At 41.4% G+C, this 14,380-nt stretch overlaps 1 protein-coding gene across 1 annotated transcript in view; it reads right to left on the bottom strand.

Moving 5' to 3' along the window:
- usta (uronyl 2-sulfotransferase a) overlaps positions 1 to 14,380 on the bottom strand; it is a 181,335-nt gene that overhangs the window by 10,744 nt on the left and 156,211 nt on the right. The window contains exons 6-7 of the mRNA XM_071370887.1: positions 8,600 to 8,697; positions 8,237 to 8,394 (exon numbers count right to left, since the gene is read on the bottom strand). Coding sequence (XP_071226988.1) covers positions 8,237 to 8,394; positions 8,600 to 8,697 — 256 coding nt within the window. The remainder of the gene's footprint in view (positions 1 to 8,236; positions 8,395 to 8,599; positions 8,698 to 14,380) is intronic.

Here is a 14,380-nt window from a genome sequence, read left to right as displayed (position 1 = left end):
TGGGCAATACGGACGTTCAGCTCCCTCCAAAGATTTTCTATTGGGTTCAGGTCTGGAGACTGGCTAGGCCACTCCAGGACCTTGAGATGCTTCTTACGGAGCCACTCCTTAGTTGCCATGGCTGTGTGCTTCGTGTCATTGTCATGCTGGAAGACCCAGCCACGACCCATCTTCAATGCTCTTACTGAGGGAAGGAGGTTGTTGGCCAAGATCTCGCGATACATGGCCCCATCCATCCTCCCCTCAATACGGTGCAGTCGTCCTGTCCCCTTTGCAGAAAAGCATCCCCAAAGAATGATGTTTCCACCTTCATGCTTCACGGTTGGGATGGTGTTCTTGGGGTTGTACTCATACTTCTTCTTCCTCCAAACACGGTGAGTGGAGTTAGACCAAAAAGCTCTATTTTTGTCTCATCAGACCACATGACCTTCTCCCATTCCTCCTCTGGATCATCCAGATGGTCATTGGCAAACTTCAGACAGGCCTGGACATGCACTGGCTTAAGCAGGGGGACCTTGCGTGCGCTGCAGGATTTTAATCCATGACGGCGTAGTGTGTTACTAATGGTTTTCTTTGAGACTGTGGTCCCAGCTCTCTTCAGGTCATTGACCAGGTCCTGCCGTGTAGTTCTGGGCTGATCCCTCACCTTCCTCATGATCATTGATGCCCCACGAGGTGAAATCTTGCATGGAGCCCCAGACCGAGGGTGATTGACCGTCATCTTGAACTTCTTCCATTTTCTAATAATTGCGCCAACAGTTGTTTCCTTCTCACCAAGCTGCTTGCCTATTGTCCTGTAGCCCATCCCAGCCTTGTGCAGGTCTACAATTTTATCCCTGATGTCCTTACACAGCTCTCTGGTCTTGGCCATTGTGGAGAGGTTGGAATCTGTTTGATTGAGTGTGTGGACAGGTGTCTTTTATACAGGTAACGAGTTCAAACAGGTGCAGTTAATACAGGTAATGAGTGGAGAACAGGAGGGCTTCTTAAAGAAAAACTAACAGGTCTGTGAGAGCCGGAATTCTTACTGGTTGGTAGGTGATCAAATACTTATGTCATGCAATAATATGCAAATTAATTATTTAAAAATCATACAATGTGATTTTCTGGATTTTTGTTTTAGATTCCGTCTCTCACAGTTGAAGTGTACCTATGATAAAAATTACAGACCTCTACATGCTTTGTAAGTAGGAAAACCTGCAAAATCGGCAGTGTATCAAATACTTGTTCTCCCCACTGTATATGGCACAGCTGTCATTTTTTTGGTCTTTAATTGAAACGGGTATATATTTTTTCCCCCCACCATTTTCTTTAACCAATTTTGGTCTTTAATGCAGGGCCGACAGACAAGTTCCTTACTTATTCCCCCTTCCACTTGCCTCTTCCATTTTTGTGGTAATGCTGCAATTAGTTGGTTGTATTTTTGGTAGAGCATACATTTCCAAATAGTTGTTAGCTGCATGTGTGACATAACTCAACCAGTTCTATTTATGATATCATTTACAAAGATTATACCTTTTTATTTTATTTTAGCGAAAATAACTTTTTTTAATCAATTACTATATTTGAGTTTAACCACAATATTTGTTGTATTATTTGTTCTGTCTTTTCTGGTGGATTAAACTGAAATTGCAACTAACTTTCTATGGCGTGTTTAAAAAATAATGATATTTGAGATGATTTCGTTTTCAAAAAACCGAAAGTGAGCGGCTGTAATCTGAATAAAGGGAAAAAGCCCATTCTTGAACATGGGGTGTGTCACAGCAGCCTTCGCTTTGGCTCCCCCTCCTGTCCAGCTCAGGCGTTCGGCGTCGCTGGCCTTCTAGCTGCTGCCGAACCTACTGCTGGCAAACGCCCTTTACTCATCAACCCCGGACTTGTCTCGTCATCATTACACACACCAGGTTCAAATCCCCACTCTATCACTGTATATATACACTCCCTGTGCCATTTGTTTTTGACGGTCACTGTAAATGTTACTTGTTTTCCTGAGTGGAATCTCTCCTACTATTTCCTGAGTACTTAAAATGTTGCACTTTGGGTTCGCCCTGTGCCTTTTTGTTTATGAAGATATATTTTAAGCACAAAAGCCTTTGGTTTCCGTCCCACTTTGATCTATAAAGGGGGGTTGGCAGGTAGCCTAGTGGTTAGAGCTTTGGGCCAGTAACCAAAAGGTTGCTAGATCAAATCCCTGAGCAGACAAGGTAAAAATCTGTCGTTCTGCCCCTGAACAAGGCAGTTAACCCATTGTTCCCCAGTTGGCCATCATTGTAAATAAGAATGTGTTCCTAACTGACTTGCCTAGTTAAATAAAGGTCACATTTAAAAAATATATTTAATTACATTTATATAAATTCAGTAGTTCTAAACCTGCGACTGCCTCCTGCCTACTCCTCTCTACACCAGGGACAGGGTGAGACATTCTTACTAATTTGCTAGAGAACCAGTTTGGATTTAAGTAAAACTTTTGTATGACTGACGCCTTTAGTGAGAGGTCTAATGCTTTAATATTTAATCATTTCTGCCCTCTGAAATCATATTCATATATAAATAGGCACTTTTAATTTTGTCTGCCTTGCCATTCCAAATAAAATAAAATAATTTAAAAAGCAGGTCGCTAGGTGTAGGCAAAACCATAAGCAAATAGTGATGTTTGAAGAGTTAATCAGGGTGTAACGATTGTTCTCCTCCTCGTCTGAGGAGGAGCAGGGATCGGACCAAAACGCAGCTTTTGTGGAATACATTAATTTATTGAAACAAGACGAACACGAAGCACACTTGATAAATTACCAAAACGACGTAGACCGACCTGAACATGAGAACTTACAAAAACACGAAGAACGCACGAACAGGAACAGACTAAACAAACGAAACAGTCCCGTGTGGTAACAACACAGACACGGAAGACAATCACCCACAAACAAACGGTGTGAACAGCCTACCTTAATATGGTTCTCAATCAGAGGAAACGTCAAACACCTGCCCCTGATTGAGAACCATATAAGGCTGATTAACAATGAAACTAAACATAGAAACAAACAACATAGACTGCCAACCCAGATCACGTCCTGACCAACTAAACAAAGCTAAACAAAGGAAAATAAGGTCAGGAACGTGACACAGGGTGACCTTTTCCCCACAAATAGACATGTCTTTTCCTTTCCATGGTAGCAAGATCTTATCTATTTTTGATAACTTTCTATTAAAATGTATTGCAGTGAGATTATTTATTTATTTCTGGATACGTATACTGAGTCTGTCCACATCACCGTCAGATCATTTTATTGGTAAACTACACGGTAACGTAAAAGTTGTATTTTTTAGTGATCCAATACATAATACACTTAACATCATTTGGTTTTAATCCAGAGAGGTTAGAAAAAGTATCTAGATCCTCTGAGGCTGTGGAGGGATTCCATTTTTGTGGATTTAAAATAAAACATGAATCATCAGCGTACAATGACACCTTTGTTTTTAAGGCCTGGATTTCTAATCCCTTAATATTATTGTTGGATCTGATTTTAACAGCTAACATTTCAATGGAAATAATAAATAGATGTGCCGATAGTGGACAACCTTGTTTTACTCCTCTTGACAGTTGAAAACTTTCTGAGGTGTAGCCATTATTTACTATTTTACACCTAGGGTTACTATACATAACTTTAACCCATTTTATAAGATATTCTCCAAAATTGAAATATTCCAGGCATTTATATATAAACTCCAGTCGTACTTTATTAAATGCCTTTTCAAAGTCAGCTATGAATACCAGGCCTGGCTTCCCAGATATTTCATAGTGTTCTGTTGTTTCAGTCTTTAATTATCTTCAATGTACCATCCATGTAAAAAACCTGTCTGATTAGGATGCATAATATCTGACAAAACCTTTTTAATGTAAGTGTAAGAGGCCTCCAATTTTTTTAATTGACTGGATCTTTATATTTACCACTTGGATCCTGTTTCAGTAATAATGATATCAGACCTTCTTGTTGAGTGTCCGATAATCTACCATTTATATAGGAGTGGCTAAAACATACTATTAACGGTCCTCTGAGTATATCAACAAAGGTTTGGTACACCTCCACTGGTATGCCATGCATCCCTGGAGTTTTCCCGGACTTAAAGGCTTTAATTGCATCAAGAAGTTCCTCCTTTGTAATCTTTCTGTACAGCTGTTAATTTTACATTATTAATAGGGAAAAAATCCATACAATTAGCTTCGGTTAGTAGAGATGGAGGAGAGTGAAATTAAAATATATGCTTAAAGTACTATACTTCCTCTTTCAAAATATTGTTTGGTGAATCATGGGTGACTCCATCATTTGTAAAAAGTTCATTATTTTTGGTAGCATTTCTATGTTGAAGATAACAAAAATAATTTGGTGCATTTTTCCCCATTTAACATCCAGTTTGCTTTATTTTTATAATATATTACACTAGATCTTTCTTGAATAAGTTCCTCCATTTCTTTTGGTTTTTGCTTTAACTTATTCTGAGCCTGTATGGTACAGTTGTTATTGCTATCTAACTGTACAATTATTCCTTCCATTTCCTTTGTTAATATGGACTCGACCTAAATTACTTTTGTTTTAGAGATGAGTACTGAATTGCATGGCCTCTAAAGGCACATGTAAAAGTGTCCCATACAATAAGGGGATCTATGTTATGTCAGGAAAAAGTCAGTTATAAATTCTTCTGTCCTAGTAAAACAAGTTATTATCCAATAGGCTTTGATAAAATTTCCAATATCCTCGCCCACGTGGAAATTCTGTTAGAGTAATATGCGATATATGCGATAATATGCGATAATATCAATATGCAAATTATGTGATGGTCCGACCGCATTCTGTCCCCTATCAACACTTTTTAAACTTTTGGTGCCAGAGAGAATGACATAATCAAGACGACTAGCTTGATTGAGCCTCCGCCATGTATATCTCACTAGGTCAGGATATTTCAAGGCCTACCTTCAAACTCTTTGCTTGACATCATGGGAAAATAAAAAGAAATCAGCCAAGACCTCAGAATTCTTTTTTTTGTAGACCTCCACAAGTCTGGTTCATCCTTGGGAGCAATTTCCAAGCGCCTGAAGGTACCACGTTCATCTGTACAAACAATGGTACGCAAGTATAAACACCATGGGACCACGCAGCCGTCATACTGCTCAGGAAGGAGACGCGTTCTGTCTCCTAGAGATGAACGTACTTTGGTGCGAAAAGTGCAAATCAATCCCAGAACAACAGCAAAGGACTTTGTGAAGATGCTGGAGGAAACAGGTACAAAAGTATCTATATCCACAGTAAAACAAGTCCTATATCGACATAACCTGAAAGGCCGCTCAGCAAGGAAGAAGCCACTGCTCCAAAACCGCCATAAAAAAGCCACACCACAGTTTGCAACTGCACATGGGGACAAATATCGTACTTTTTGGAGAAATGTCCTCTGGTCTGATGAAACAAAAATAGAACTGTTTGGCCATAATGACCATCGTTATGTTTGGAGGGAAAAAGGGGAGGCTTGCAAGCCAAAGAACACCATCCCAAACGTGAAGCACGGGGGTGGCAACATCATGTTGTGGGGGTGCTTTGCTGCAGGAGGGATTGGTGCACTTCACAAAATAGATGTCATCATGAGGGAGGAAAATTATGTGGATATATTGAAGAAACATCTCAAGACATCAGTCAAGAAGTTAAAGCTTGGTCGCAAATGGATCTTCCAAATGGACAATGACCCAAAGCATACTTCCAAAGTTGTGGCAAAATGGCTTAAGGACAACAAAGTCAAGGTATTGGAGTGGCCATCACAAAGCCCTGACCTCAATCCTATAGAAAATTTGTGGGCAGAACTGAAAAAGCGTGTGCGAGCAAGGAGGCCTACAAACCTGACTCAGTTATACCAGCTCTGTCAGGAGGAATGGGCCAAAATTCACCCAACTTATTGTGGGAAGCTTGTGGAAGGCTACCCGAAACGTTTGACCCAAGTTAAACAATTTAAAGGCAATGCTACCAAATACTAATTGAGTCAATGTAAACTAATGACCCACTGGGAATGTGATGAAATAAATAAAAGCTGAAATAAATCATTCTCTCTACTACTATTCTGACATTTCGCATTCTTAAAATAAAGTGGTGATCCTAATTGACCTAAGACATGGAATTTCTACTAGGATTAAATGTCAGTAATTGTGAAAAACTGAGTTTAAATGTATTTGGCGAAGGTGTATGTAAACTTCCGACTTCAACTGTATCCATTAATCCATGACATTCATGATAGTTTGTAGTGTGATTTCCTTCACGGTCCATAGAGCAATTTAAAACCGTATTATAATCTTCCACCATAATAATAGTCTTGTATTGCTTGTGGGGTTGATCAATTATTATATATATTTTCAAAGAAGAGTGGCTCGTCGTTATTTGGACCATATAGGTTAATGAGCCATATCTGTTTATGGTTCAATAATATGTTGAAAATCATCCATCTACCTTGAGGATCTGTTTGGATCCAAAATTTGCACATTTGGATCGAAGTAACTGTTAATTAATATCATCACCCCTTTTGAATTTCTTTGCCAATGGGGGAAATACATTCAACCCCCCACTGTCCTTCTCCACACAACTTCATCTATAGTAGTTGAATGAGTTTCCTGTAAACAATAGATATTATATTCCTTATCTTTTAGCCAGGTAAATACTGACCGTCTTTTGTTATTATCTGCTAAGCCATTGCAATTATAACTGACGATACTTATTTCACCATTTACCATAATGAAATACCAGTTCTAAATCTACCCATCCAGCCAAAAGCATTTCCATCTCCCTCATCTCAATTTGTATGATATATAGCAATTCATATTATATATATATAAATAAAAAAATCCTGCTCATCTTAATTTCTATAATTAACAATTCATATTTGTAACGTAGGTAGTACATGCAAAGGATTGTAACCTTACATTTTGGCAAGCAATTATTATTTTAGCAAACAATTATTGTGATTCATCTTATATTGTCCCCAACATCTTTACTCCCTAGCAACAGTTGTGGGACACACGCACTCATACATTCTCAACCCCTTTCCCCTACAAACAACCATGAACTCAGATGCTCAAGAGTTGTTCCATCCCAGAGCCCAACTCAAGAAAGGACTTGATTTACCAATGCATACACAGTTGCAGCTGTATGAGAAGGCATGCAGAAGTAAACAAAAACAGGCAAAAATGGGGAGATTTGATTAACCATTGTCAAGTCCTAGGTGATGGAGACCAGATCCACCACCTTCCCCTGAAACACCCACACGTGGTCCCCCGTTGTGACCATTTCTCCAAGCATCTCGGTGCAGTCAGACCTTTGATGATTTTGTGCCAACGGGTCCACAATAATATGCCCCCTCTCTGATTGTCGGAGTGTGACCCCCTCCCCATGGGTTACTGCAGCTAGTGTTGCCAGCACTGCCACTACCTGGGTGGGGGCACCCCACCAGAATCCCCATCGGCTAGGTATAAGGTCGTCAAGGTTCTCCTTAGCAGCTTTGAGAATTTCCTTGTATAGTATGGTCTCCCATCAGGGGGCTCTGACTTTGTACTGTAGGACCAACTCTGCCAGGCAGGCTCAGAATCTTGAGGGGGCGGTGCTGCTTTAGTAGGTCTCTGACCACATTAATCTTCTGATTTTGCTGCATATAGGCTACTTACAGTAGGCCCATCAAAACAAATAAGGACTTCTCCTTAGTGTATGGGTCTCTCAGGTGGGTGTCTGGGGTATAGATTTGGGGACCATTCCATCATCATAGGACAGTAAACAAATAAATATAAATAATTTATTTTAAAATGTATATCCCATATCTGCACAAAATTGAAAGCTCTCTCTCACAGCCCCTGCTCACAAATACACATGGGCTCTGGGGTCTGCAACCCCTATCCTTTTTCACTCAACACCACACCTTTCATCACAATACATTCACACGTACTGCGCCTTCTATGTCCTCTGTGTTTTACCTTTTATGTTTTATCAACCATGTTGATTGAGTACTTTTGTGTTCCAGTTCCTTATATTTGAAGATGTAGTATTTCGCTAATTATCCTTTCCTCTAATGCCATCTTACTGTAGACCATTTTTGAGGTATGAAAAGAAACTTCTGACAAACTTTGATTTTGGAGTGAACTATTATTTTAAAATGTGAATTATTTAAACGGAGTGTAACATGGTGTTTACAGGCCAGGGTGTGCTTGCGTGTGTACCTGGGCTCTTGTAAATGTTGAGTACGTCAGTAAAGTAGTGAGGTAACAGTCTCTCTAAAAGGAGCAGGACATCTTCCAGCTCCTCTAGGATCCCCACGATAAGAAAGTTTTCTAGAACGTTCTGCTTGGCCCTCTCCAGAGCCCATACTCCCGGCTCTCTGAAACACACAGAACAGTCAGAAGAAAATATCTGTCAACCCAGAGGAAATTATAACCAATGATAATTCTAATACCACTAATAATGTAGTAAACATTACCAGTCGCAAAAATATGAATACCAGCCAGGACAATGTGTGACTATTATAAAATGTCTTGACTCCAAATTTGGAGCCTGATTCTCTGATGCAATACAGATCGTCTTACCTGCACTGTGGGTGCTGTCCACAGAAATAAGGGATGATGTAGAAGAGTCTGGGGTTGGAACATTCTGGGTAATTCTCCAGGATGCAGACATTGATGTCCTGGACAGGAGGGAGACAGAAGAGACAGCCAATCAGAAACACAATCAGAAAGTCAGACAACCATCTCCAGCTTTACTATAATTCTACATTACTCTCACTAGGGGGAACCCTTCACCAAGTATTTTTCTCTCTTAGGAACTCGTACTGCTTTTCTCGTGGTTATCATTGGTAAAGACAGTCTAGCTCCAAACCACTTTCTGACAGCCTAAAAATAAGACATGCAGCTTCATATCCACAAGGTTACAATTCAGATATTAGGTCATCTGGGAGTGTAGGTTATCTCAAGAGCAAAATGTAGTTAGAGGTTGATGCTATTATTATATGTCCAGAATGATGACAGTTAACTGACTAGTAATGCAGACCAATCAAACAGAAACGATGGCAACCTTTGTTCTCCTCAGCTAGCCACATTATGTTGGCCATGTTACTAACATCCCAATCCAATTCCACCATCCTCTCTCCCTCCTGTCAAAATAACTCACCGCCTCAGTGAAAAAATAGGAGCCACTGGAGTGTAGCAGTGAAACACTAAACCACTTTTCTGTTTAACCAGTGGACTGAACGAGGGAGGCCCACTGAGACCAAATTTAAAAAAGAACGAGAAAGATTAGAAACACATAAAGGAGTGAAGTCAGCCATTTTCTCTCTTTCTTTCTGCTACAAACACAAGAGTTTAAACCCATGTCAGGTGACGTAAGCTTTATAGACGGCAACAGGACCTGGACAACACAACACTCAAAAACACACACACACACACATAAAAACATTTCAAAAATGTTTCTCAGTTGAAACAGGTACCAATCTGTACAGGTAAATTTCACTGTTGGTTTATTTCACTGTGGCCTACATGCTGATAGGTGAGAATGTCCTCTGCTTTTCTTGGAAAACTGCAATTTGTCAAGTTAACAGCGGGAGCCTAGGCGCCTCACCACAGAGGGTAAGCTAAGCCAGAAACACCCAGAGAGAGAGAATGAGAACCAGAGGCCCAGGCCTTGTGTTCTCGGGGCCCAGAACGAGCGGGGGGTTGCAGGAAGTAATGGGTTAAACACTACAACCTCTCACCCAGCTCTGGTCCTGTCTGGGGTTCTGTGGTGTTAATGATACTGGGACACCTGGTGTACAGTCAGGTCAAAACCCATGACACAGACCTTGCAGGAAACATGACATATCAGCTTCATTAATCATTCATTAGCTTTGAGTGGACACCTGTATTCACACAGGGACAGACTGGGGCCAAGCCACGATGATGTAACACTAACGGAAGTCTTATAAAACCTAGATGTACTGGGGCTTTGAGACCAGACCAAGCTCATTCTTACACTTCCCCCCCCTCTTTAATTTCTCAAACTCTCGATTCCTCCTACCAAAAAACATAATACATTTCGTCTTAAACCCACAAACCCTGCAGTCAACGCAATATGAGATAAAAGGACACCCGTCTATTCCTGTCTTTGTCGATGATAGTTTTAGAGTATTTAATTTCTTCAGTAGCCCACCAGTGGGCCATAAGCCTCTCTGACTGACTGACCTGTTAACACAGGAAGCAATATTCTCAGGATTTCTATGGAACGCCATTTGGGTCTTTGCGTGTCAAAAAAGATACGTGTCAAATAACACTATTTGACGTGTCGAATAAGCTTGTTGACCAATCAGGACCTGAATATGACTGCATGTCACATATTTTAATGCGTTCATACATTTTTTACGTAGTTATTACACTATCACTCGTATTTCATAAGTCACAAAGATTCATCGATACGTATGCTATAATGCTGGTACAGTTGTCTCGCGCACCTACAGTGCAGGTCATAAAAAAAAGCTAATGGATGCAAACAATGTTCTTCCCCAAAAACATAGTAAAACGACAATCTAGGAGTCATCATCTAAAATAACTCTAATTTATAAGACAGTGTTCGTGTATCAATTTTGACACGCGAAAGACCCAACCACATTCCATAGTATCTATGTCGTGAAGCTAATAGCAGTGACGCTATTACTGTGTAACTCCGGTAACTCCGGTAGGGCACTGTGTAACGGTGCTCGACCAGTCGGCGAAAGCCAACATCACCCACGACAGAGAACGGTTGATTGTCAAGGTCAATGAATTCCATTATCTTGGCGTTAATGGATTTCGCCTGAGTTCTCTCGCTGAAATGTTCTTACTCTTTCAAATGACTGCTGGACTTGTTGACTGCTCGATCCACACAGCAGACATTGTGGGCTAGGTTAGGAAAGTGTAGCGCAAAATTTTACGTGGCGTCATTACATCATCTACCTACGTTATATAGGTGTGCACGTCAGCTTTGACATCGGTTTTTAACATCGGCGTTAAACTAGACATCGGGCCGATACCGATGTTGCCATATTTAGCTAATATCGGCCGATTCCGATATGTTCACCGATATATTGTGCATCCCTAGTACCTACAAGTTCACTGACAACAGCCAGCAGAACAACTGGAAGAGGCTTCAAATGAACGACAAGAACTGAAGAGAACCCAGAACACTGGCAGAACACACAAGCATTGTGTTACTGTCAAGAGACCCTTTGGCTAAGACCGCTGTCTGTCTCTCTCAGGATAAAGGCATGGATGTGATCTATTAATTATCTGACTCTGCTGTTTCTATGAAATGGCCTCTGAAAATGCCAGTGGCAGCAAACAGGAGGAATTTTTAACAATGACTGTGTAAGGGAAATGTTAATGTTTGTGCTATTCTTAACTAATTTCTGTGTTCTATTGATGTGCTTTTCTAAATAACCAATTTCTGTGTTTATGCAAGTGGCTGACTGTACAAATCCTCACTATCAGTAGCTGCAATTTGGCAGTACGCCCAGATCTTGTTTTGAAAACGAACTAAAGATATCTCAGTTTCAAGGTCTCAGCATAGAGAGAAAGAAGCCTTGTGAGGTGTTGGTCTGTCACATGTCATGAAACAGTATTGGTCGTCACATGAATGAAAAAAACCAGTAATGATTAATGAATTATGCTAAATCATGCAAATATAACTTGTCTTTATATACGGCTATACACGGACAACTGCTGGGTCTGCCCCGGCAGAGCTCCTGATTGACATGTGTACTACAATGCAATGAGTTGGTTGGAAACTCTCCAGCGCGCTGACACCAAACAATTATTAATTTAAGATTGACTTTGAGTGTCCCTGTGAATTTCCACGACAACTATGTCCCAATTCTTAAAGCCCTTCTAGGCCTCATCTCCTTCCCTCCGTAATCACAGACTGTGGACAAGAAGAAAAAACCTTTCTGTGAAGGAGAGGTGAGGGCAGAGGAAGAGGAAGAGTACGTACAGGAAATGACACGTGCAACGTTGGCTGGTCCCCCCCACATACAGGGAGCCATGCCATGCTACGCTCTCAACTGGTTACTGTGGGACTTGCTACCACAGTAACCAGTTGAGAGCGTAGCATGGCATGGCTCCCTGTAAGTCCAACACTGTTGGACTTGCTACTCTTTCACTATCTAATGCGTAGGCAAGGCATGCCTTGACATGAACAATGCTGGGTGTCCGCCAGGGCATCCTCTCTGAAGTTTGTGTGTGTGTGTGTGTGTGTGTGTGTGTGGGGGGGGGGGGGGGGTACACATGATTCATAGCCAAACAACTGACTACAAAAGCGTGTGCGTTCGTGTTCACATGACTGTATTTATGAGAGAGAGAATGTGCGTATGTTCACATGACGGTGTGTATAAGTATGTGTGTGTGTGTGTGTGTGTGTGTGTGTGTGTGTGTGTGTGTGTGTGTGTGTGTGTGTGTGTGTGTGTGTGTGTGTGTGTGTGCGTGCGTGTTAGTGTGTAAAGAGAGAGTGGGGCCGATGGAAAAGGTACGAAGTCTACCACAGGAATGTTTCAATAAGACGTGCATTAGTAGAGCCAAGGCCTGGTTGAGGAAACTGACAGTGTTCTTTCATTGACACTTCCTGTAGTCACAGAGCAGTGCTCAGAGCAGGGCTCTGCTGGACTAATGTACACCAGGCTGGCCTGCTGTTCTGCTGCTGCTCTACAGGGGGAAGAGAGGGGAAAGACCCTGCTAAATTCTATGGCTCAGACTGGACTGGCTAAGGGTGTTGACACAGTAGCAACTCAGCACACACACTGGGACGTATAGGCCAGGCTAGGGTGCTAACAGGATACACACACGCGCACACGCACACCACACACATTCAGGTGAGCCTGCCAGGGTAGCACAGCGGCAGTCCCCCTTTACTGTAGGAGGGGGCCTCTTGCGCTGCATACTTTAATAACTCAACTCACATGCTCCGGTACTCCTGGGACGCTGAGCAGAACTTAATTACCAACAGTCAGCCACGATGACATTCACTTCACTATGTGTGTTTGCTAATGTTGCCGGCTCAATGCGTTTTATGGTTGTTGTGAGGGCCTTTGACAACGCACTGGTGTGTGTGTGTCTACCCACAAACATGAGTGATTGGAGGAGCAGTAAGGGGAATTCCTATTGCATATCAGCTGACAAACTATATCTACACAGATTATACCAATCAAGCCCACCCTTAATGACACTGCACGTCTTACCTTTTGAACCTTACTTAAATGGGACCTCCACTCCAAAGAAAAACGCACACAAATCACATAGGAACGACAGTTTGAGGATTAAATGAAAGCAGTAAATGTCATTAGAAAAGCATGAGACGTCAAATCCCACCACAGAGTATTGAGTTGCCTACCGCGGGGGGAAAACGACACAGACAGACAGAGACAGAGACAGAGTTCAGGTCTCTAACTAACCTTCAGATGTGGTCTAACTCAGTCAAGTCTGTAATTGAGTTCTGGGCAGTTCTGGGTTGAGAGCAAGGAACGATAGGGGGAATGGTAGAGAGGGAGGGATGGCAACAGCCCACAAGGGGCAAACAATTGGTTACCCTTCCTTCCCATGCCACATCACGTACCCTTTATCTTCAAGTACTATATCTATGTTTTTGTATTGTAGAACTGCTACAAGGAACTCTTTCAGGGATCCCTAAATCCAATACCACAAGGCTGTAACTAATACAGTATAGTATGCTTTGGCTCACCTGATAAGTTATAAATTATGCCATTATGGTGAGTAGAAGTAGGTTAATTTTTGCTTCTTTTTTCTGTACTCCAAATAGCATTTTAGAGCTTTTAAATGGTGTAGAAATGCAGTAGACATAAATAAGCTTTCTAAAAAAGTCCTTGGAGGGATCAAATAAATCCTTAGAGGGGGAGTTACCACTGATGATGTATCTAAAGTGAATGTTCATTTTCAAATGGATTTGAATAAATTAGGACATATACAAATGAACAGTTAAAACAATTATTCAACAGAATGCATCGTAGTTTTAGCACATTTCCAATGCTATTTGTGACACAATTTGCTGATTTCCCATGGCCACCCATGACTGGTTCTTGACCCCCCCCCCCCTCCCCTTTCCCACCCCACTAAAAAAATCCTAGACTCGCCCCTGCCTGACTAACGATGGAACAGATGGAGACATGGAAGGACTGTGTACAACGCCAATAACTCAGTCATACAGTTACTGTTGAAGTCAGAATGACACTGGACTTCATTAATATTCTGGACCATTAGCCTTCATACTGATGCTGCTTACGGAAAGAAGGCGAGGAGAGCAAAGGCTGTTGGCCCCGAACATGACAGATGGAAAAAGGCAGGGAGAGAAGATGATAC

The sequence above is a fragment of the Salvelinus alpinus genome, chromosome 27, assembly GCF_045679555.1.
Source record: "Salvelinus alpinus chromosome 27, SLU_Salpinus.1, whole genome shotgun sequence".
Lineage (NCBI taxonomy): Eukaryota > Metazoa > Chordata > Actinopteri > Salmoniformes > Salmonidae > Salvelinus > Salvelinus alpinus.
This window is presented reverse-complemented; position numbering and strand designations above follow the sequence as displayed.